At 40.1% G+C, this 25,070-nt stretch overlaps 1 protein-coding gene across 15 annotated transcripts in view; it reads right to left on the bottom strand.

Moving 5' to 3' along the window:
• The window catches only part of DICER1 (dicer 1, ribonuclease III), a 108,915-nt gene that overhangs the window by 30,315 nt on the left and 53,530 nt on the right, over positions 1-25,070 (bottom strand). For 14 of the 15 annotated variants that reach the window (XM_075926644.2, XM_014578870.3, XM_006133693.4 and 11 more), the window contains 9 exons: positions 20,216-20,384; positions 19,073-19,545; positions 12,914-13,046; positions 8,876-9,118; positions 8,629-8,783; positions 7,023-7,155; positions 6,310-6,385; positions 4,533-4,672; positions 436-615 (listed from right to left, as the gene is read on the bottom strand). In XM_075926644.2, the coding sequence (XP_075782759.2) occupies positions 436-615; positions 4,533-4,672; positions 6,310-6,385; positions 7,023-7,155; positions 8,629-8,783; positions 8,876-9,118; positions 12,914-13,046; positions 19,073-19,545; positions 20,216-20,384 (1,702 nt within the window). Of the gene's footprint in view, positions 1-435; positions 616-4,532; positions 4,673-6,309; positions 6,386-7,022; positions 7,156-8,628; positions 8,784-8,875; positions 9,119-12,913; positions 13,047-19,068; positions 19,546-20,215; positions 20,385-25,070 lie in introns of those variants that run through there. The other variant, XM_089778365.1, reaches the window with a different exon arrangement.

Genomic DNA, 25,070 nt, shown 5'->3' with positions numbered 1-25,070 from the left:
TACATCTAGACTACAGGCTTTTGTCGACAAAGCAAGCCACTTTTTCGACAGAGAATCTAGATGCTCTCTTTTGAAAAAGCACAGTGTGGATGCAATAGCGCCTTTTGTCAACAGAACTCTGTCGACAAAAGGCGTTATTCCTCGTAGAATGAGGTTTACCGCCATTGACAAAACTGCCACGTTCTGTCGACAGAACTCAATGGTAGTGTAGACACGGGTATAATTTTGTCAGCTAAAGTCCACTTTTGTCGACAAAACCCTGTAGTCTAGACACACCCTAACTGTATACAATATGATAATTGGAAACCCAGTTTTCAAGGTTGCTCAAGGAAGGCAGAGTTGATATCTAGTCTGGTCCCTGGCCTGCCCCAGTGCTTTGAGTCATGAGTAGTAGCTGTTAGGCACAAAAGGGTAATAGAAAGTCAGATTCATTACCTGAGGTATAGGTTTGGCTGTCAGTATTCCAAAGCATCTTGTTGTATCCTCAGGAGGATATAGCTTTCGCCTCCTAAAGTTGAGCTCATCAGGCAAAGGGGTAGTTAATACCATTCCTATTACATATAGATAACAGGGATGATCAGGTTTGGGGTAACTATCTCTCAAACATTCTGGAATCTACAGTGAAAGAGAGAAAAATACATAAATATGATTATTTTGCAAAGTTCACTTACATTCTCATTCCAAGGACAAATATTTCATAAGATCTGTTGAGACTAGTACGACAAAATTACTTTGCCCAATTAAAGCCTTTGGAATTATGTTCCTAAAAGGAAGCACAGAAAAATATACCCAAACTAACCTGAATTATTTCTTTTTCTTTTTTAACAAGATCCATTAAAACCGGCCTTCCGACTGCTTGCAGATTGTGGGCAAAACCAGACCTCATGGTCATAAGGCAGCAGAATGCCGCATGCCCAGAACCTCCTGCTAGCTGAGACAACTATTACTTTTCTATATTAACAATTGTGTTAATTATATATTGAAAAACATAGGTCTCCCCTCTCCCCTGACTGCAGAACACTAGAATAATCTTGCCTATCAATAAAACAAAAACTTTGAACGCCATTTTCCTTCTCTATCCATCTCTGGATGAACCCTTCATATCCAGGCTGTACAGACCTGCTTTTATTTGAGAAACAAGCTTTTATATAAAGGTTGGAGAAGTTTGAGTCACAGATCCATTATGCTGGGATTTTCTCAGTAGTATGACTCCAGAATAAGATACAAGTTCAAACTTTAATTATGTACATCAAAATATTAGGCAAACTATATATACACCCCATCTTTCCTTGGCTGAAGAACTAGGTCATAGAATTATTTTGCCTAAAATGATACTGGCTGAAGGTTGGATGACCAATCTGTTAATTTCAGTGAACATATGCATTTATGATCACTATGCTACTGCCTTCTAGCTCTCATTGTAGGAACCATATAACTTCTTTGTTGATCTTAAGAAATAGGATTTGATATTTGATAGAAGAGCAAGGTTTACTATTTTGTAGATGTAAAAAATGCTCCACCTGATTACATAACAAAACCCTGAGAGCTTCTTATAGATCTGAAGTGTGCCCCAAAAAACCCTTTTCCACGTGCAAAGAGTTGGGACAAAACCACGAAGGGGGAAAACTCTTGGTTTCTACAAAAAACTGAGTTTTCTTTGTGCCAGTTTGAAGAATCATCTTTGCAGAAAAGCATTTTACTGAGCCTTTTGAGCTCACTTCATATTGTAAATAGTCATTTGAGTAAGGTAATGGATATTGGGAAGGCACACTGATGAAAAGGAAATATGACAATACTTCTTTCAGTGGTTCAAACTGATGAGTTCTTAGTGCTGTAAGAAATAGCTTGTCCCCACTTACCCTGGATTGTTTAATCTACTTCTTCTGAACAAGTCCTGTCTTTTGTTGTACTACTGGGACTGAAAGTCTCATGTTACTTATATTCCCTTCTATCATATCTAAAGTATCTAAAAGGTTATTATGACCAGGGGGGAGAAAAATTATTCTCCTTAATTCCTAATAAGACAAGAAGTAAAATTGCAGCAAGAGAGGTTTAAGTTGGACATTAGAAAAAATTTCCTGTCAGGGTGAATAAACCCTGGAATAAATTGCCTAGGGAGATAGTGAAATCTCCATCATTGAAGATTTTTAAGAGGAAGATAGACAAACACCTATCAGAGATGGTCTAGGAGGTGCTTTGTCCTGCCATAAGTTCAGGGGACTAGACTTGACCTCTCGAGATTCCTTCCAGTTCTATTATTCTATGGGCAGGTCTATACTAAACTGGAAGGTCATCTTAAGATACACAACTCCAGCTATGTAAATGATGTATGTGATGTAGGTGGAGTTGATGTACCTTAAGATGAATTTTTCCAGCTGCCTCACAATGGAAGGTCGACGGAAGAGTTTCTCTGATCAACTTCCTTTATTACTTGCAAATGTAAGGGATTTTGGAGTCGAGAGGGGCACTCTCAGCGTTCAATTTACCAGATCCTTACTAGACCTGCTAAATCAAATGCTGGAAGATTGACCTTTGCAGCACTAGTCCCCTTTACTATAGGCATGGCCTATGGGTCACTTTTCCCCTAGAATATTCCAATGACTGTGACTACCTTATCCATTGGCTTCCAAAAAGCTTCCCACTGGAGTGTAGGGAAGACGCCAGGAGCTGATTTACTTGGATAAACATTCTCTTTGGTTGATGCCTACATGATACTGCGTTATATCCCACTGCTCTGGGTGAGAGCAACTTGGTATCCCAAGATGTGACTGAAGGCTGCTGATAAACAAATTTTCCAGGAAGACAAATCCCAAAACTTCTCTTACAAAGTACACAGAGGTTGTAGCTATCCTCAGACACCTTGCAACTCCTTCTAATTAAGGAGTCCACTTTCCCATTCATGGTGTCTGTTTGATGGAAGAATCTCCCTCAGATGGAATCACCAAGTCCTTGATGAAGAAGAGAGAGATACAATGTGTGTACCACTTCTATCTTTGGGAAAGACTCCAGGTTGGATCTGGACAGGTGCACATGGTAGAATCCTTTGGTTGCTTTTCCAGCACTGTGGCTCTGTTTTTAAGTGAGGTTGCCTTGGCCTCCTGAGCAGCTACAGTGGTTGAAAGGCTCTATCCTATACTACTAATTATCAATCCTCTGGAAAGAATTTCAGGGAATGGGGTCGTCTTCTGCTACCGTTTCTGAGAGGTCTGGTTCCCTATCCAATGTGTAAACAAGCTGAAGACCCATCGTGACAGAACTGTGGACCTTTCCATGATGAAGAAGAATGCAGCTTATAACAAGTCAGTTAAAGCGACATCAACTCTGCACAAGCTGTCCTACTATATACTATGTTAAAAACACATCTAATAGACGAACACTCTTGTAAAGTGATAAACTTGTTTATGAAATAACATGATGCAACACTGTGTATTAATAAATATCTATTTGAAAAAAAGTGATCTCTACTAACACAAGATTCAAGCAAAATAATTTTACGTTCCATGATCAAATGGTAAACCCTTAAATCAAAATGAAATATTTAAAGTTAAGAAAGCAGCAAGTTCTGCTTCTGGAAATGTCAAAATTAGCCACAACACTAAAACAGTCTGAATCCCATGACTTCCTTTCACAGACTTTGGAAAAAGAAGTTCTTTACTTTCTATACTTTGACATATTGAACTGGATGCTGAAGTTTCTAAAAATTTCTTCTGATATTCAGTTTATCTGAGGTAAGTTTGTTACTCAATTACAGCAGTGAAACTTCACTACTTCAATACAATTGCACTGGTATAACAAAGAATTTGGTCCATGATTATCAAGATTCCATCGGGATAGAGAGCTATCTGTATGATGTACAAAAGAAAATCTGTAAAGAAAGCGGGGGAGGGGGAGATTCAAAATAAAAAAAAAACAGGGAAAAATCTTCAACTAAAATTTCATAATTTCCTGTTTCTTTCAACAAATGTTTAAAGCTATAATATATAAAAACTTCTTAACTTTCAGGGTTGTTAAGCACTGGAATAAATTGTTTAGGGAGGTTGTAGAATCTCCATCGGAGTAATATAAAAGCAGGTTAGATACATATCTATCAAGGATGATCTAGGTGGTGTTTGGTCCTGCTGTGAGGGCAGGGGACTGGACTTGACTTTTTCAAGGTCCCTTCCAGTTCTAGTCTTCTATGATTCTATATATGGTAATTATGCATGGGATGAAATGCAACAAGGAATTTTTTTTTTTTAAACAGAGAGTCCCAGCTAGCATGAAAAATATTTTTATTGTTCTGACAGCTAATATTTATCCTCTTTCCTTTAAAAGAGAGACTGACATATAGCTAGAAGTCAGTACTAGATACTTTTTATAATGTAAAGGCCATCCTGCTGAAAAGTTTGAAACACTTGTAATAAAACCTTTATTTGTGAAACACTCTTTTGTCAGACAAGTTAGAGACTTAAACTTAGAAAAACGTGTCTTCTTTCCAGCCAAAACCAGAATATACTAAATCACAGATCTGGAGAGCAATGAATGATACTAACAGCTTTAGGGTAGCATTGCCTTCGTTTTGTAGACCCTGGTCTACCTGGAACACTGGTTTCTTCTTCATCATGTAAATCAAGCTCTTCCTCATATTTAACCGTCTCTTTTCCAACCGGCATCAAGTGATCATCCAGTTCACCTAAATGTTATTAATGAGTACAGATTAATAATAGTATGAATAATCACATTTTAATATTATAGATTAGCTATGTTCATTCAATGAAATCATATAACCTGCAAGATGCAACTGAGGTTCTGTCTACATTGCAGCTGGCCCTGCCAGCTGACTCAGGCTTGCAGGGCTTTGGCAACGGGGCTGTCTACCTGTGGTGTAAATGTTAGGGTTCAGGCCACAGCCTAGGCTCTAGCATCCAGTAATGTGGGAAAGTCCCACATCTTGGGCTGCAGCTCAAGCCTGAACATCTACACCAAATCCAGCGAGCTCGAGTCAGCTAGTATAGACCAGGCACAGGTGTCTGATTGCAGGGCAGACATGTCTTTAGAGCAGGGGTGGGCAAATACTGGCCCCTGGGCTGAATCTGGTCTGCTGAGGAGAGGAGGGGACACACCACCGTATTTACCTGTCTCCCCTCAGTATGGGGGACTGCAACTCCCATTTGCCATGAATCGCTGTTCTGGCCAATAGGAGCTGTGATTCCTCATACCTGCAGAAGTGCAAATATAGTGGGAAAGGACCACTAGGGCCTAACCCTGGTGAACCACTGCCATTTTCTTGCCCACCCCTGCCTTAGAGGCTACATAATATTTAGGTGATCTCACTAAATAATAGTGAGAACATGCTCATCATGATACCATGCACAGCTTTATTAACTTCTTGCCAATTAAAGTTGCTAATTTGTTCTGAGTAAAACAACATTGACGGCAGAACTCCAAGAATTCCAAACTATGTTTAAAATAAAAATTTTAAATAGTCTCCCTGTGATGAAGTTGACATTAAAAAAAATCAACTTTCTACACCAATTAAAGGGAGACTGGACCCGAAATAAATGACTGGATTAATTTGCACATTGTTTATTTATTTATATATTTAAATATTTTTACCCCACCTCTCTATTTAAAATATTCGAGATGGCTTACAAAATGTTTTAAACGCAGTACAAATATATATACAAATGTAAAATATGAAACCCCAGAGGGACATAAAACTGGGCTTAGCAGACCAATGGATATTACTTGCAAGATCTTTCTGGATTCAGGTGCACAGTGCAAACACATACGCACATATGGAACATACATAGGGACCAGCACTTGAAGAAGAACTTTTGAGTTCTTATAAACATTTTGCTGTTAACTAGAGAGACTACCTCCAAAGCATTACATTTTGGAATGTACATAAAAGCCCTTGTTACTATTGAACTTTTAGAAAGTCATATTCTATGGTTACCTCACGGCTGAGAAATGTAGCTCTCAAATTATACCAGAACTCTGAAATGTGCTTTGGTAGCTGATATTTTTTTCCTATATAAAAAGCATATTCCATGTCAAAACCTATGTTACCAATTGATACTGAATTTACCATTTTAAAGCCATAGAAATTCAGCGGTGAGATTACTTTGACAACCTTAACTCTACATGGATGCATGCTATATTATTTCATTATATGATCGCATCACAGAACATTGTACTATGGGGTTAAACCATTAAATCCTCTACCATATTATGTATAGCAGAAGTCTTTACCAATAACTTCCACAATGCTTCTACGTATTTTTTTCCTTAACCTAAGAGATGCTTGTTGTTTTCAAAGACTCTTACCAATTTTGTGAAGTTTTTCACAGCAAATAAGAGCTACCACTCTCTCAGCCAGTCTTGCACAACTCATTGGAGGACCCTAGAAATATTTCACAAAATATTTTAAAGCTATATTTAACAGTACATAGTTCGCCAATATATTTAAACTGTTACATTAACATAAATGTAATAATGGTTTCATAAACTCAGCAGAAGAGATGTTAAAACTCATTACAAGAGAGTTACTGTTTTTAAAACATTATCAACTCTTATGCTACCTATACAGCATGCAGAAATATAGCATTACTATTTATAGTTTAAAAATATGCAGTTGAGGTTGCCAAAAACACATAAACATGCCTCCTTCAAAGATATTCTTGCTTTGTTATTTCTTAGTGAATTTACTGATGGTTTTTGAACCTGATGAAATATGGCACCATAGAACTCTGGAACACAAACAACAACTCAAATAAGCGTGTGGCTGCAGAAAAAACACTAAAAGTCTCTGGGATTTACAATGAAAGAAAGTTGCTGAGATATATCTCTCTCTCTCTCTCACTCACTCTCACACACACACACACACACACACACACACACACACACACACACACACAGCAGCAGCAGCAGCAGCAGCAGCAGCGAGTGCATGTAGTTACAAATTAATGCCAATGGAAAATTCATCCACACATATATACTTATTTAATTCACTTATTTCCATCCCCATGCCAAATACTTACAACAATAGAAGCTCGAAGAGGTGAGTTGATTGGCAGGTAGAGAGTTGAGTAAAATGTATTATCAGGTAGTTCTTGGGTTTTACACTTAGGAGCCAGATGAGTAAATGGATCGCTTGGTAATCGTGCACAGTACCTAATTTGACAACAGATTTTAAAAAGCCTGCCCTTCTAAACCTAAAAGCAAGATCCTATGTACAGCTCACGAGGACTCTCAAATTGATAATGGAGGAAGTATGAAAGATTTTAGTCCTATCACTTCAATTTCCTAATATTAATAAAGAACAGTAAAATGATTTAATGTAATCATCTAAGATCAGGGGTGGCAATAATTTCTGATGGAGGGTCACTCCAAGGTTTTGGAAAGTGGTCGAGAGCCACACTCCTCCATGATATTAATGGAGATGCGGGGTCTGAAATGGAGGTTGGGTGCAGAAGGGAGCTTGGGATAAGGAACTGAAGTGCAGGAAGGAGACTGGAGTCTGGGAGGGAGTTGGGATGAAGCAGATGGTTGTTACCAAGGGCAGGGGATGGAAGTGCAGGATAGGAGGGGATTGTGATATGGAGCAGGAGATTGGAGTACCAGATCTGGAAGGGGGTCTGGGTATAAGAGGGGGACAGAGGGTTTGGGTATGTGGAGCGGGGAGGAGGCAGAGAGTTGGGGCAGGAAAGGGCTGGGGTGCCAGAAGCAGGCTGTGGCCAAGAGACTTACTTGCCAGCTGCCAAACTAGCCTGCCTGCCTGCCGGCCGAGCTTAAAATGTTCCTCCATCAGCCAGCCTGCCTGGCCATGTGCTTCATGAATAACTGAGCCCAAGAGAGGGGGTGTGATTCTTCTTAGCTGCCTGTTATTCTAACAAGCAGCTCCCATGGGCTGGTTTCTGCCAGAAACTGACCAATGGGAATGTGCTGGGGATAGGGCGGCTCCTAAAACTTCCCTCCTCCCCTCCAGTTTTACAACAGAAACGGATCCCTGCAGCTGCGTTTCTGCACAGTGCATGGGGCTGTAGGGCAAGCTGGGGAGCCTGCCTAGGGCTCCCCACTGCTTCCACGGGCTGGATCCGGTGGCTTGGTGGGGGCCGTATTTTGCCCAGGCCTGTCTAAGACCATTAAGATAGATCATAAGCTTTCAGAAATATGAGTGGGAAGATTTTATGAGGCTTCTCTCAAGAAGCAACTAAGTCTCTACCCATTTGATGGTTGAATGGTGGACTTTAAATGAGTTGGTGGTCTGTATTTTACGTAGCTTTTTATAACGTGCATATCACCATAGTAACTTTGTACTTTTCAGCAATACGAGTAAACATCAGTGAGTTTATGTTCATATCCCAGTGAAGTTCTTAGTAGACAGAGAATCCACATCAATAACACCAACATCAGAACCAGCATTCCTGTTGGCTCTCTCAGACAAAGATTGAATGGATCAAACAACAGGCCTACCCTCTCAAACTCAAGCTGTAATCTCATTCTGAACAGAGCTGAAGCATGCTGATAGAGTATTATAGGCAAGTTTGTTGTGCCATACCTTATGCTGCCTTATTGTGAAATTCAATGGAGAACTTCTGTCTGAAGACATCAAAGTGAAAGGAAAAAAGTGAATTTGTCCCATACCTATTGATGTGTCCAATTGCAGTGTTAATTGTAACTCTGGGACTGCTGTCATCTGGCCTCAACACATAGGGTGGAAAGATATCATCATCATCCACAATGGGTTCAGTTTCAGTTTCACTAGTATCAACGGACTTTGAGCATTTGTTTCTGAGGATCTTAACATTTAAAACACAGAATATGATGAGAAATAGACTATTTTTTAAAAAGTATCTTTCCAACCAAGAAGTATATTCCTTTAGATACATACTTTCTCAATTGCTTTGTAAGTTTTAAGATCTTCTTCAAAACTCTTGATTTTGTCTGTGTCTGCCAACATGATGTAATTTGAGATTGGTGCCCTGGCTCTTCCTTTGGACTGCACATAGGAACGGTATTCTGTGGGCAAATCAAAACGAACCACCAAATTGCATTTTGGTATGTCAACTCCCTCTTCAACAATACTAGTAGCAATAAGTAAGTTGGTCTCATGTGCTCGAAATTTTCGAAGTACCTATAAAAATAATCAAGAAAAGAAACATCTAAGAAATCAGTTCTGTACACAATTGTTTGAATGAATTTTAACAAATTCTGTAATACAATGTAAAAAATACCCCAAAATCAATTCCGAAGGCCCGTTAAAAAAAAAAAAATTAGAAAGATTACAGTGTTCAGTTAAAATGAAAAAAAAAAAATCTTTTCAGAAATTCAGAGCAACAACTTTTAAAACAGAAAGGCAGATCAGATTCCTTGAAATTACATTTTAAACTATGAGGGATTCTAAAAAGATGTGGCAATCTCTAATCATGGGGACAGAGAACACCCACTTATCTGCAATGCTACATCTCTTTTGGCTATATTCCAGCAAGGAAGTGTTCAGAAAAGCATTTTTTAAATCAACAGTTTGGGAATAACCGATCAGATTTCTGATACTGAAGAATGACTCTTGGAAATGATAGTATCCATAGCTGATGTTTCTGCTAATAACAATTTAATTCACTGAGATCAAGGAATGATTATGGGCAACCTGATAAAAGAAAAGTCACAACAGGTATATAAAAAACAAACTGCAATAAGTAATCCAGACAAACAACAATTATAAAAAAGAACAATGCCATATAATACTTTAAAATCCATTAAAGGAATAAAAAGGAAGTAAAAATCAGGTTTACTTGAAAGAAAAGAATGTAAGAATTTATGGCCTATTATATTGTGTGTGGAAGCAAGAGCCTCCTTCCCCCATACAATAAAGTACAAAGCTACTTTTTAAATCAATGTTTTTACTGAACAACTGTTAATAGCATTTACTAATTTAAAATTTCAGTGTGTGTAATGTTGGGCACATTAATTTTGAAAAGAGATTCAGTTTTGAAATAGGATTAATAAAAGTTAACTTTTCAACTGTTTCTAAATTGGAAGTACTTAATGACAGATATGAAAGTTCATTCTAAATATTTTCTCTTCAGTCTAAAACACGTGTAACATACTCCCTAATTTTGTCCCTCTTTGACTTTTGTTATAGGATCTTCTTCTTATGAACATTGGCTTTCTAAATGAACTGGCTGCAAAATCAGTAACGGAGTCAATACCTGTCACACCACATCACCATTTAACAACCACTTTGAAAAATATTGAGCAATATAATAAGATCTTTCATTAGTGTATGCTTTTCTACTCCTTACTATGCATACCACACAAAAACTCCATACAATATTTATTGTTAAAAGGATCCTGGCCATTAATATATTATTATAAAACTTGTGACTGATTAAGTCTGTATTACACAACCCAAGCAATCAATTACAGATTTCAAAACACTAGGACATTCCACTTTCATAGATTTTATATCAAATTGGTAGCCATCTTTGAATTTGTGTTAAATTTTGATTCTTTGAATGTAATAAGCTAATGATATCAAAGGACATCAGACTGCAATAGGGTAGATCAGCGTTTCCCAAACTATGGTCCGCGACCCGGAAAAAAAATGCCGGGCCTCAGCGTGCCTGGTGGCCGCCCACGCCCCTGAACCCGGAAGTGCCGGCGAGTTAAGAACCGGGGCCCTGCTCCACCACTATGTGGAGCTGGGGTCTCTCCCCAGCTCTGCCTGGAGCGGGCCCTGGATCCCCCTCCCCCCCCCCCCCGCCAGCCTCCCCACGCGCCCTCCCACCCCGCCCCCAGAGCATTCCCCTCGGCCCCACCCCTTCCCTGCCGTGCGCAGCTCCTCCTCGCCGCCTGCCGCCCATGCGGGGCCGGGGAGGACGCCCAGGCGTGACATGACATCACGGCCCGGGGTTTTGAAACCCATGGGAGGCACGTTGCGGGAGCTGGCTGGCTCCGGGTTCGGCCTCCGGGGCTCGAGTGCAGACTCCAGCCCCGCAATGTGGAAGGAGAAGGTAGAGAACCAGCTTATGCAGTGGCAGAGACGAGGAGAGGCGGGGGGAGGAGAAGGAGCTTGGGCGGAGGAGGGAAAGGCACCAAGAGATAGGGGTGCAGGAGAGACAAATACCAGGGGGTCAAGTGCAGACAATGAGAGAAAGGGCAGGAGGGGAGTTGTCAGTGGGATGGGGGACAGGGGGATGCTGGGAGAGGGGAAGGGCGCTGGGGGCTGGAGGGGGAGGTGCTGGGAGAAGGCTTGAAAGAAGGGGGGCATGAGGCAGGTCAGGATGGAGCAAATTGTATGTGAGGGCCCAGAGGGGCAGGAGAGGAATGGGGCAGAGACTGGTGAGGGGGTGGATATTAGGGAAAAAGAGGGCAAAGGGAGGCACCAGGAGGGTGCAGGGCTAAGGGAAGGTGCAGGTGCCAGGGGATTCTGGGGTGAGGAGGAGGGGAGAGCTGGCCACCAGAAACAGAACTGGATGGGGGAATCAGGGCAGGCTGGGGAGATTGGGGGGCTGGTGGAAGCAGGGCTGCTGGGGGGTGTGAGGTTGGGGGCAGGGAGCTGGCCAGGGAAGATATGGGTGGGGTGGGAGAAGCGGCCGTTGGAAGGAGGGCTGGATGCAGGCAGTTGGGCTGGCCAAGGGAGATTGGGAGGAAAAGCGGGGGAGAACTGGCTGCCCAGGAGGGGGTTGGGGGAAGTGGGGCTGGCCAGAGGCGCAGCAAGGGGAGCAGGGGGGAGGAATGAATTGGCCTGCAGGGAGTGGGACTGACCCGACCCCGTTCCCCCCTTCCCCCCCTCCCCCCCACCCACAAAGCACAAGTTAGTCCGGCACAGGGATTCTACTGTCCCCCCACCCCGCAAACACACACACCCCTCGAGTAATTGCGAACTATCTGGCTGGTAGACACACTCATGCAGCCTGAGCACATTTATCAGCCAGGCAGTTCGAAACTACAAACTGATACATCTAGTAATAATACAACTTACCTACTGAGAAAATACCAGACATGTTATATGTCTGGTATTTTCTCAGTTTGTTTTTCATGTGTTTATATTTTTGGGCTGCAAAAGGCAGAACTGAAAAAAAAGGGTTCCAATTAAAGTAAAAAGTTTGGGAAACCCTGGTCTAACCAGCTTTCTGTCTATCTTACACCCCCCATTTATCCAATCCATATTCCTTAACTTTCTGGCAAGAATATTGTGGGTGACCATATCAAAAGCTCTGCTAAAGCTGGCACTGGGAGATCTGGGAGGACCAGAAACAACTTACTTGAATATTAATCATTTGATTAATGAATATGCAAATATACATTACTGGTCCTCCAAAAGTTCATGAATGGATTTACTGGTCCCCGTGTCAAAAAGTTTGGGAACCCCTGGGGTAGATTATGTAATTCCTTTAAAAGTAAGATTATTAGTGGGGTTCAAGCTACAAAGATAGCTTTTACCAAGGACATTCAAATCCCATTCAGAGTTTTAAAGTTTGTTTGTTTTTTTTAAAAGAACCAACATGATATTTAAGACCATGGTTTTTAATTCTATCGCAGACTCAATGTAAAATTGAGCTTTTAATTATTAGCAATTTACTGTTATTACAAATATTCTACACAGCAGTCAGGAAATTTTAAGATACTTGATTTTCTGTGAAACAGTCGAGTATGATGTTAATCCACTAAAGGAGACTTAAATGATTGATGACCTGACAAGAAACTGGTTATACAGACCATTTTAAATTCTATCTAATTATATATTTTGACAACCCAATTTTTTCAAACACGTTTTTTGTAAAAACATCACTACCACAAACATGTGTGCAGATCCATCAAGTAAGAATACTTCCTAAGAATCCAGAAGTTACTGAACAGATTTTGTCTGCAAAATTAAATGATTTTAAACATAATAATATTGTAGAATTCTTTTCACTTAAGTTACCTCTTCTTGTTTTCTAAATTCCACCTCCATCTGTTTGTTGCGAGGCTGATTCTTTCCAATGCCATGTCCAGTTATAAAATTGCTGCTGATGTAAGCCAGCTCTGGATCTTGTTTGCCAGCTTCCTTTATCAACCTAGAAATATTATACATTTTGGAGTTGGACATAGCTAAGAATATGAAAGTTAATCTTTCCTTTGTAAAACCTATATTTAAAATTGAAGTTTGGTAATCAGGTATTTTGCCAACAAATATACAGATGGCCTTAGTATTCCTTTTCTGTAACCGAAAGTTTATGGTGAAACTTTGGTAGGGATAATCGAAGATGGACTGCATACATGCGCACATGCTTTAGGTCTATTATGGACAATCTATACTTGAAGGCCAAGATTTTCAAAAGGTGCCAGTGACTTTGGGATTCCTCAATTTCTGGCTGTTCAAACTGAGACACCCTGAAAAGTAAGTCCCTTTAAAGAAGTGCCAAGGTGGAACAAAAAGGACCCTCTTAAGAAATGTCTTCAAAAGGATAAGAGACCTACAGCACACTTGCATCATCTGACTTGGGCTACATCGATGGGTCTAAAAGAATTACAGAGTAGACATTCAGGTTTGGGTTCTAGCAGGTTTGATCCCCAGATAAACATACTCTAAGATAAACAAAATCTAAGAAACCAGAACCAAGTGTTCACACCAGTTCTAAAAGTTACAAACTCTGTACTCAAACATTTTACACCTTTACCTGTTGTGAGGATGACAAATACATTGAATGTGCATTATGAACATATGCATATTTATAAAGAGATAAGCAAACTAAAAAACATGTGTGTGTCTATCACACACATAAATAAAAATAACTTGAATATGGAACATTAGATCTCATATCCTGCAACTATCTTTGCGTGGGTGGACCTCAAGCAACAAGAAACTAGCTAAGCCCTGGCCTACACTGGGGAGTTATTTCAAAATAATAGGCAGAGGGTCCACACTACCAAGGCCCATTCTTTAGAAATAAAAGACTGGTTATTTTTAAATAATAACTCCTGCTTTCCATGAGGAATGCTGCTTATTTTGAAATAGTTATTTCAAAATAGCGGTAGTGTGGATGCTCTGCTGCTATTTCAAAATAACTACTCCCGAGTTATTCAAAGTAATTACTTCCCAGTGCTCTAAGTTGAGATAGCATCTCCACATCAGGGAGCCTGCCTTGGACTGACTTTGAGGCTTCCCTGCAGTGTGGACATGCTATTTCAAAATAGTTATTTCAGGTGTTATTATATTGAAATAATTTCCTAGCTTAGCTTTGTAAATTAACAAACCAACTGAAAGAACATTGATTCCACCATCACAGTACAAAACAGTTCAAGACCCTCTTGATTCTTTTCAGGTTAAATAAGGTAGTACTAGAAGGAAATATATACAGAAATAGTTTTACTGTTATAGATTATTTTGATGGAATGTAAAATTATGACGTTAATGTTAAGAATAAGTATCTGTGTAATTTATATATTTTCTGTTCATGCATGTTGTTAAAGTTTTGAGAAGCTTGCTGTAATGTTTTGTGAAATGAGACTATAAATATGATATTTAGCACTAATTAAAAAAAGACTATCTTTCTCATATCGAAATATGTTTGCAATTAGTTAATTAAATAAATTCCTCAATAATTAAATACATTCCTCAATAATTAATACAATATAGGAATTATAAAATTATATATAGTCAGCCTTCTGCGTTGATATTAAAATAGGTCTCTTCTTTTGTCTTTCCCTTTCATCTTCCAGGGCCTAACAGGCTAAAGTTTGTCTATACAACACTGATTTCATGAATAAGTTAAGCAACTAATCGTGACTAGCCATCTGTCTGTGTAAAACACAATGCGTGTATAATCATAGTAATTGCTTGTGCAATGCAATTTCCATTGGTGAGTCTTATGTACTGGGGAATGAAACTGGGATCTCTGGGTCTAAAAATCTGTCTTTACTGCCTGCACTGAAAGACTCAGAGTCTCTTAGTTCAAAGGCCGTATGGAAAATTAAGAGGTCAGTTATTTACCTGATTATGTTTTTTCAAAGTCAGATCCCCAAAACTTTCACCTTTGTTTCTTCTTATAGAGAATATTCCTTCTTTAAAGCTCTTCAATCCAGTGATCAAATTAACTGAAGGCGTAGGGTTGCCAGGTGTCCGGTTTTTGCTCGGACCATCCGTTATTCGGGCCCCCCATCCGATTAAAAAAAAAAACCCAGAAAATACCAAACATGTGAAATGTCCGGTATTTCCTGTTTCCCTCAGGTGGAAGCCTGGCGGGGGACAATATTCCCCCGCTGTATTTGGCGGGGGAGTGAGGAGCATGGGGCCAATTAAAGGCGCAGCGCTTTTTTTTTTGTTTTTTTTTTTTGCGCTTAACAACTTTGGTCACGCCCTCCCCCCGCCCTTTTTTGGCTCAACAACTTTGGTCTATCCGCCCCTTTTTTTCCCCCACAATAGAATTTTGGGGGCGGGGGGTTAGGGGAGTGTTCGGTATTTTTTGTTAAACCATCTGCAATCCTAAAGCATACATTCAATTAAAACACTTCATAAATGTTCTGTTCTAATACTCTAAAGTTTAGACTAAACTCAAAACTTTAGTGGGTTTTGGATTGGGCCCAAATTTCAAATATTAAGCACTGGTAGGTGCAGAACATTATGCTTCTGTCCAGAAGAAATAGAATTATTTAACTATGTTGTTAAAAAACCAGTTGCATTTACTGAAAACGCCACTGAATGAAAATTAATACTGCTGCAGACTTTACAGTAAAATGTGGGCCAAATCTTTAAACAGATGTCTCAATTTATGCCCCTTCAGAATTCATATGAGAATCCTGGCAAACATTTTAGGAGTGCAATAAAGTTCTACCAATTCTAGACGTTAGCCAAAGTACCTTACAATTGGGACAACTGGCCCTGGAAAAAAATGAAAGGTAACTAAATAGTTATGTTCCAAAATGGGCTTAACAGTCAGCATAAAATCCTGTTTCTCTCTAAGTAAAGATGACCAGTTGGTGTGAAGTTCCTGACATGGTATAGGGTTTTTTCCCCCCCACATCTCCTAAATTTTCTATGGAATTTACATAAGAACGTACTGGGTCAGACCAAAGGTCCATCTAGCCCAGTATCCTGTCTACCGACAGTGGCCTGCACCAGGTGCCCCAGAGAGGGTGGACCGAAGACAATGATCGAGCGATCTGTCTCCTGCCATCTCTCTCCAGCCTCTGAAAAACAGAGGCCAAGGACACCATTTTATCCCCTGGCTAATAGCCTTTTATGGACCTAACCTCCATGAAATTATCTAGCTTCTCTTTAAACTCTATTATAGTCCTAGCCTTCACAGCCTCCTCTGGCAAGGAGTTCCACAGGTTGACTACACGCTGTGTGAAGAAGAACTTTCTTTTATTAATTTTAAACCTGCTCCCCATTAATTTCATTTGGTGTCCTCTAGTTCTTCTATTTAGGGAACTAATAAATAACTTTTCTTTATCCGCCCTCTCCACACCACTTGTGATTTTATATACCTCTATCATATCCCCCCTCAGTCTCCTCTTTTCTAAACTGAAAAGTCCCAGTCGCTTTAACCTCTCCTCATATGGGACCCGTTCCAAACCCCTAATCATTTTAGTTGCCCTTTTCTGAACCCTTTCCAAGGCCAAAATATCTTTTTTGAGGTGAGGAGACCACATCTGTACACAGTATTCAAAATGTGGGCGTACCATAGTTTTATACAGGGGCAGTAAGATATTCTGGGTCTTATTTTCTATCCCTTTCCTAATAATTCCTAGCAACCTATTTTCCTTTTTGACCGCCGCTACACACTGCGTGGAAGTTTTCAGAGAACTGTCCAGGATAACTCCAAGATCCCTTTCCTGATTTGTCGTAGCCAAATTAGCCCCCATCATACTGTACATATAGTTGGGGTTATTTTTCCCAATGTGCATTACTTTACACTTATCCACATTAAATTTCATTTGCCATTTTGCTGCCCAATCACTGAGTTTGGTGAGATCTTCTTGGAGTCCCTCACAGTCTGCTTCTGTCTTGACAATCCTAAACAGTTTGGTATCATCCGCAAACTTTACTACCTCACTGCTAACCCCTTTCTCCAGATCATTTATGAATAAGTTGAAAAGCTAGTTGCCTAGCTTCTCTTTGTAATTATTTTTAAACAGAAGTTTTAAAATATGGATTCTGTCTGAAACTTTTCCTTGTTGACTGATATTTTCTAAAAATATTTTCTATCCACACAAAAATTAGTAAAGGCAGATCCTGAAGAGGACGAATGCAACAGGTAGTGTTTTGGTTTTTATTTAAAGATAATTTTGGATATGGGGGTCTTTCTTACAGTTATCCAATCCACTATTTTCATAATTGAAAATTTATTAAGCATGGACACCAATCTGACTGATGGGACACCTTGTTTGGTGAACGGGAACTGCGTATACAGAAGACAGACTGTAATGGGAGAGAAGGCTGAAAGAGAAGAGCAAGGAGAAGGCGCCTAGAAAGCTCACTGATTGATCTGATAGGGCAAGGTGAGGGTGGAAATAATGAGAGGGAGAGTACATGTAATCCCGACTGATAGGGTTTTGTGAATGCAAACTTGATTGATAGGGTGTTGGTTACACATAAGGGTTGCTCCCCCATGGAGGTTTTTCCTGCAGGTTTTATCCTGTAACTGAGAAGAGTTCATGCACAACTGTTGATGGAAACATTCTCTTGCTGTCCTTGCATCCCAACAGGTCTGTTCTCCTCCCTAATTGAGATGTAGAAACAACTCAGGAATCACCACAGAAAAACTTCATTTGGAAGCAGTTGGGGTTGCTATATAGTACACACTGCCTGACAAATTCACAAAACAAGGCAATGAAAGATAGAGCTAACAGTACACACCTTCCATTTCACAGTACAGATCCTCTACTTCATCCCCAACCACTTGTACACCAGAAACCATGCACTGCACCCTTAACTAAGCTCCCAAAATCATGCTGTTGAACCAGACTTCTGAATAAAATCCTTTAGTGTCTCCGAACACAACCAACTACTATATGTTGGTGAAAAAATAATTTGGTAAAAATTATGTGAACTGAAGAGTGAAAACGCAATAGTGTGATGGCTGTGGTGTTCAATAACTGTGGAGATGGAAGAGTATGTGATTGGGTGAGGAGAAGCAGAGGATATGTACTAGTGGAATAACTTTTCATTTCCTTCCATGAGAAAGTTTAATCTTGAATGTTAAAAATGTCCAGTGTTAATATGTGACGAATGCACAAAATACAGTGTATGGGGGGATTTTTCCAGCATATCAGCTGTTTTAAAAACAGAAAAAAATGTTAATTAATTTCTTGAAGCACTTCTTTCATTGTTTACTTGGGGCAATCAGCACTTACTAGTAAAGTAGTATTTCTATATAGCCAATGCAGATTACCTTTTCAGGGAAAAAAGAAACATACCTGATGCAACTAGAGTATTTCACATATCTTCAATATTTTTGGCAGATGCCCCACTGTGCACCTTTTTGTTACGGATAAGGAACACAAGGGCTTGACATTTTATGGAATAAAGAGTTTTAAAAATCCAAATGTTTCAATATTGCACATATAAACTTTTCTTATAATTATAAACTTGGGATCTATTAAACTGGAATCATATTGATATATGGTCAAACTATAAAATTCACAGGGTAAAATTTTCAGAAGTGCTTAAGTGATTTAGGAACCCACGTCCAATTTTTAAAAGGGACTGAGGTACTTTTGAAAATTTTACTCAAAAGCTCACATTGGTTATTGGCAGTGCTCTCCAAGGTGAAGTGCTTGTATGGCCACCCAGGAGAGATTTAAACACCATGCAGTTGATTAGCAGAGCACCCACAACCGGCAGCATGTGTTTCTACTGGTGGTGCTGCACATCTGCACCTGCCTTGATACACAACAAAATTTATCCCACACACTGATGGAAAATATTAGAGGGAACATTAGTTATTGGTCAAATGTTCTAGGTCTCTTGTTTTGACTCAAACACAAAATGGGCTAGCTTTCTTAAAATCCAACACTCTGTTTCCTAGATAATCCTAACATATGTTCCCCTTTATCGATGTGATACATTCTTTAAGATTTTCATTTTTTAAAGTTTTACCTGTTTAGGACGACTGCTGTGTATCTCCTTTCCACAAAAATAATTCCACACAAAATATTAGTAAAAGGAGAAGGGAAATTTGTGTCTGGCTTCTCTTTCTCCTCTATTTCTTCATCCTCATCATCATCTTCAGAATCACTCCATGACACATAATTATCCTGATTCCTATTATTATACCACTCAACACTTTCAAACTGCTGCCGCTCATATGGTTTATATTTACGTAAGATTTCAAGCAGTTTTATCACTTTCGGGGTTACAAATTTCAGATCAAGTGAGGCAGGTGAGAAGTGCTCTTCACAGAGTGCATGTATTTTCCTTAGGAAAGTGTCTGTAAACAATAAAAATTTCCTGTGCAGTTCTTCTTGCTCATGTTTGATGTACTTCTGTAGCTCTCTCACCATCATTCCAGCTACCTTATCTGCACACCAGGGTCCCAGAACAACCAACACAGCTCGACAATCTGACAGTATCTACAACAAATGAATTAAAACCCCAGTTCAACAGAAAATATTAATCATTTATTCATTTTACATTGGTCATTCATTTTTAATATGAAGATAATCCTCACTGGAAGCATAACAGTGGCTGGTTTCTTTGTAAAATATATCTACAATTATTTCTTTTCAAAGCCCCCCCACAAACAAGATAGGAGAGAACATAAAAAATACTTCTTCACCAGCAACACCAGCCACTACAGCTAAACTGGACATTTTATCATTTTTGTCCTTGGATAAGGAGGATTTAATGACTATTTTGTAGTGTGATGCACAGCAATCTCAAAATCGGTCTCAGAATAATTATGCTAAAGTTATATTTCATAATGCATTTATGAGCAACTGGACAGTATAAACCCCTGAGTCGGGGGGGGGAGGGGGGTTCTAAACTAACAAAGTTAATGGGTGAAATCCTGGACATATTCACATGAGTGGGAGTTTTGCTATTATCTTAAACTGAACCACAATTTTACCCAAGGATCAAATGAAAACTTCACAATCTGTCACAGGAAATTAAGATTAATTTAGTTAAATATATTAAAATAAATGAATTAAAATAAATGTTTCTGTAATTAACAGGGAAAGCAATGAACAAGCAATGATAAAAGTCCAAGTATGTGTTTTATAACTCGCATAATGCCCTTACCTGTTTAGAAATTAATGTAGAGTCTCTCTCTTTTGCATGTATAGATATGTTGCAGTCATTTAGAAAGTTAAGTGCTTCATCCAATTCTTTTAACAATCTTTCATACAGCCCACTTTTGTCTGTATATGGTCCACAATCTACCACAATCTCAGATGGCTGAGAAGTATATCTTCATTAAGAGAAACGAAAGATTTGATTAACCATAGCTAATTTGGTCACCCAAAGTCAGAGTTGTTTTTAGTTACTGAAGCTAAAGCATTAAGTGGGAAGGACAGGCATAATCTGTTTGAGGGTTTTAAAAAAATGTTTGGTAGTTACAAACAGAAGACAGAAAACAAACAAATGTTCAGTTTACTATATTATATAGTATATCAAAACCAATTTACTTATTTTTTAATGCCTTAACAGTTAGTATCTCTCAAAAAAGACAACACAAATATAATTCATACAATATACTGGAGTCAAACACATATATCTGAACTTTTCAGGAATGAGTAAGTGTCAAAGCCATGTATAAAATGGGTGCTACGTACTTGTAACTGAAGTTCTTAGATAACTGTGGTCCCCATCTACATTCCATACATGGATATGCACTCTGGGGGTACATCTACACTTGCTCCCTAGTTCGAGCTAGGGATGCAAATGTAGCCGACCGAAATTGCTAATGAAGCGGGGATTTAAATATCCCGCACTTCATTAGCATAATCTCGCCCACGTGTTATTCCGCTCAACAGCTGATTTGAACCAGGAGGGGGAGAGAGAGGCAGTTTCAGGTGGTATAGTGTGAGTATGCTTAAGCCACTGGGAGAACCTGTTCCATTTGTAAAGGTATGTTCTCCTGGTCAATTCTTTTCTACTGTCGATTAGTATTTGCTTTACTCTTTCTGACAGGTATTTTCGAAATCCTGGAGCCAGGCATAGAGACGCAGTTTGTGTGGTTTGGAGGGAAGAATTGCGCTGTGATTCTGGGAGAGGAGACTGAGTTGAGGTGGAAAAGCGTATGGATCTGTTACCGTCATTCTGTGAAGGTAAGGCTACCATGTTTGTCTCAACCATGCTGGTGCGATAAGAATCACACGGATTCATTCTGTTCTGATTTTGATGATGACCTTGTGAAGCATGGGGAGGGCAGGGAATGCGTAGAGTAACAGAGCGTCCCATTTGATGGAGAAACTGTCCCCAAGGGAGTGTTTCCTTAAGGCCGCTCTGGAACAGAAAAGGTGGCATTTGCAATAGTCCCTGGTCGCGATACGGTCTATGTCTGGCTGACCCCATTGGCAAAACACATAACTGAAGGTGTGCATATCTACCTCCCATTCATGGTGGTCACAGAACTTATGACTGAGGGTGTCTGCTGTAACATTCAGCACTCCTGGGAGGTAAATGGCAATGGGGGTAATCTGATGCGCCAAGCACCAATTCCATAGTTTGAGGGCTTCCGTACATAGGGATGGGGATTGTATATAATACATGCAAGTGGTGTTGTCTGTCATAATGTTGATAGTCTTGCAATGCTATATGGTGCAGGAAATGCCAGCATACATCACGTACTGCTCTCAGTTCTAAAAGATTGATATGGAGCGCTTGCTCTCTAAAGGACCATTTACCTTGGGCTGTGAGGGCTCCTAGGTGGGTACCCCATCCCATGAGTGACACGTTGGTCATGATGATAAGTGAAGGGGTTGGTTGATGGAATGGAATGCTTGTTAAGATGCTGTGTGGATTTGTCCACTAGTGCAAGAAGGTGAGGGCCTGTGGCGGAATGGTAACTGACTTGGAGAGCGGGTCTCTGGACGGAATGTAAAGTGTGGCAAGCCAAGACTGAAGGCATCTTATGTGGAGCCTCACCAGCCTGACAACATAGATTGTGGCAGTCATGTGGCCTAGGAACTTTAGGCATTCGCAAACTGTCGTGATAGGGGGTCTCCTCCTGTACTACTGCTATGAGGTTGCATAGGATGTCGCATCTGTGTGTGGGCAGAGTCGCTCTGTCTGCAACGATATTGATGTGTGCTCCTATAAACTCCAATGTCTGAGTGAGACCGAATGTGGATTTCTCATAGTTTATATGCAAGCAGAGATGGAGCAGGAGGCTCGTGGAAGTCTCAATCATTTTCTTTGCCTCTTGGAAGGACATGCCTTTTATGAGACAGTCGTCTAAGTATGGAAATATTGTGATGCCCTGATGATGTAGGCATGCCGCTATGATGGCTGGAGTTTTGGAAAACACTCCGAGAGCCGTTGAAAAAACTCTGAGAGCCAAAAGGGAGCACTCGTTATTGGTAATGGTGATGGTCCACTGTGAATCGTAGAAAATGCCTGTGGCTGGGATGAATTATGTGGCAATATGCATCTTGTAGGTCGAGAGCCGAAAGAATCTCCTTGATCTAGTGCTGAGATTATTGCTGCTAGGTGACCATCTTGAATCGGTGTAAGCTACATATTTGTTGAGCTTCTTTTTCATGCTAGTATGGTGGGCTTATCCTCCTCCCCCTGGACACTAACGGCATGAGGGGGCACCACAGTACATGCACGGTGGACTTTGTTAAAAAAAAAAAATCTCCGGTCACCGGCACAAGGATGCACCAGTACCCAGAGTGGAGCACCTACGGAGACACTACTCGAAGAAGAATCTTGATTTCTTCTTTGAGTTCTGGTCCCTATGTGTAAATGACTGGAAAGCAGTATTAAGAACAGAGATAGGGTTTGAGAAGGCTGACAATAAAGATGTTTGAAGGACTACAGTTGCCACTGCTGACCCTGAATTTGAGGACTGAAGTGGCACGTAATGTTTTGTGAATATGGCCATGTCTAGACTACAAGGTTTTACTCCGCAGTTTGCGTACCTTTTTCCGACAGCTTCTGCAGAAGAGGCTTTTCTGAACTTTGGCCCATCTACACTGGGCCAAATTTCAGAAAAACCTCTTTTGGAAGAGACCTTCTCTCTCATGGAATGAGGAAGACAGGGCTTCCGAAAGAATCATAGAACATTAAAACTGGAAGGGACCTCAAGAGGTCATCGAGACCAGTCCCCTGCCCTCATGGCAGGATCCAGTACTGTCTAGACGAGCAGTTCCCAATCTTTTCCAGATGGGAACTCATTTTGACAATTCAGGAAGACTTGGTGACCCAAAGTAATTCAAAAAATGGGGGGAGGAGAGAGGGCAGAGCCACCTGGGGAGACACTTGGCGACCCTTTTGAAATGTAATGGTGACCCATATTTGGGTCCCGACCCATAAGTTGGGAAACCCTGGTCTAGACCATCCCTGATAGATGTCTATCTAACCTACTCTTAAATATCTCCAAAGGTGAAGATTCCACAGCCTCCCTAGGCAACTTATTTCAGTGTTTAACCACCCTGACAGTTAAGTTTTTCCTAATGTCCAACCTAAACCTCCCTTGCTGCAGTTTAAGACCATTGCTTCTTCTCCTATCCTCAGAAGCTAAGGAGAATATTTTTTTCCTCCTCCTTGTGACACCCTTTTAGATAACCTAAAAACCACCATCATGTACCCTCACAGTCTTCTCCTTTCCAAACTAACCAAGCCCAGTTCTTCCAGTCTTCCTTCACAGGTCATGTTCTCTAGATCTTTAATCATTCTTGTTGCTCTTCTCTGGACCTCCTCCAATTTCTCCGCATCTTTCTTGAAATGTGGTGCCCAGAACTGAATACAATACTCCAATTGAGGCCTAATCAGCACAGAGTAGAGCGGAAGAATGACTTCTCGTGCCTTGCTCACAACATACCTATTAATGCACCCCAGAATCATGTTTGCTTTTTTTGCAACAGCATCACACTGACAACTCATATTTAGCTTGTGGTCCACTATGACCCCTAGATCCCTTTCTGCAATACTCCTTCCTAGACAGTATCTTCCCATTCTGTATGTGTGAGACTGATTGTTACTTTCTAAGTGGAGTACTTTGCATTTGTCCTTATTATACTTCATCCTATTTACCTCAGACCATTTATCCAGTTTGTCTAGATCATTTTGAATTATGACCCTATCCTCCAAAGCACTTGTAATCCCTCCCAGCTTCATATCATCTGCAAACTTAATAAGCATACTTTTTATACCAATATCCAAATTGTTGATGAAGATATTGAACAGAACCAATCCTAAAACAGATCCCTGAGGAACTCCGCTTGTTATGCCTTTCCAGTAGAATTGTGAACCATTAATAACTACTCTCAGAGAATGGTTATCCAGCCAGTTATGCACTCACTTTATAGTAGCCCCATCTAAGTTGTATTTGCCTACTTTATTGATAAGAATATCACGCGAGACCATATCAAATGCCTTACTGAAGTATAGGTATACCACATCCACCACTTCTCCCTTATCCACAAGACTCATTATCCTATTATTATTATTATTCTGCTCTTCTGAAAAAAAAAAAAAAGCAGAAGAGCAGATGCATTCCCTGGACGTGGAAGAGTTTTTCTGGGATGCCAGAGGTATCCCAGAAAAACCCCATAGTAGAGACAGTCTATCTGACTGGAACACCAGATAGCCACTCTGCACACATCTGCTATCAGCACCACTGATAGAAATGCTGCAGAAGCAGATTGATCTCTTGTTGAGTGTTCTCTTACTCCATCCAGGGAGGAATATGCTAATGTGATGATGCAACCAGAAATTCATTTAGAGATTATTTAAGAAGATATTGCTTGTCCCTTCAACCTTTTTGAGTGATTTTCTCATTGCTTTGGTCCTTTGGAAAATAGAATACCAGGGCATATTGGACATCCAGGAATGAAGACTCTTCTCTTCAATGGAAGCATGAGGTTTGAGGAAGAAAAAAGGGTACGTGGATTGGTTGAGGAATAAAAAAAAAAAAATCAGAAATTAC

Source organism: Pelodiscus sinensis, chromosome 5, assembly GCF_052426305.1.
Source record: "Pelodiscus sinensis isolate ZL-2025 chromosome 5, ASM5242630v1, whole genome shotgun sequence".
NCBI classification, from domain to species: Eukaryota; Metazoa; Chordata; order Testudines; family Trionychidae; genus Pelodiscus; species Pelodiscus sinensis.
The sequence above is the reverse complement of the archived record's forward strand: the minus strand, read 5'-3'. Positions and strand labels throughout refer to the sequence as shown.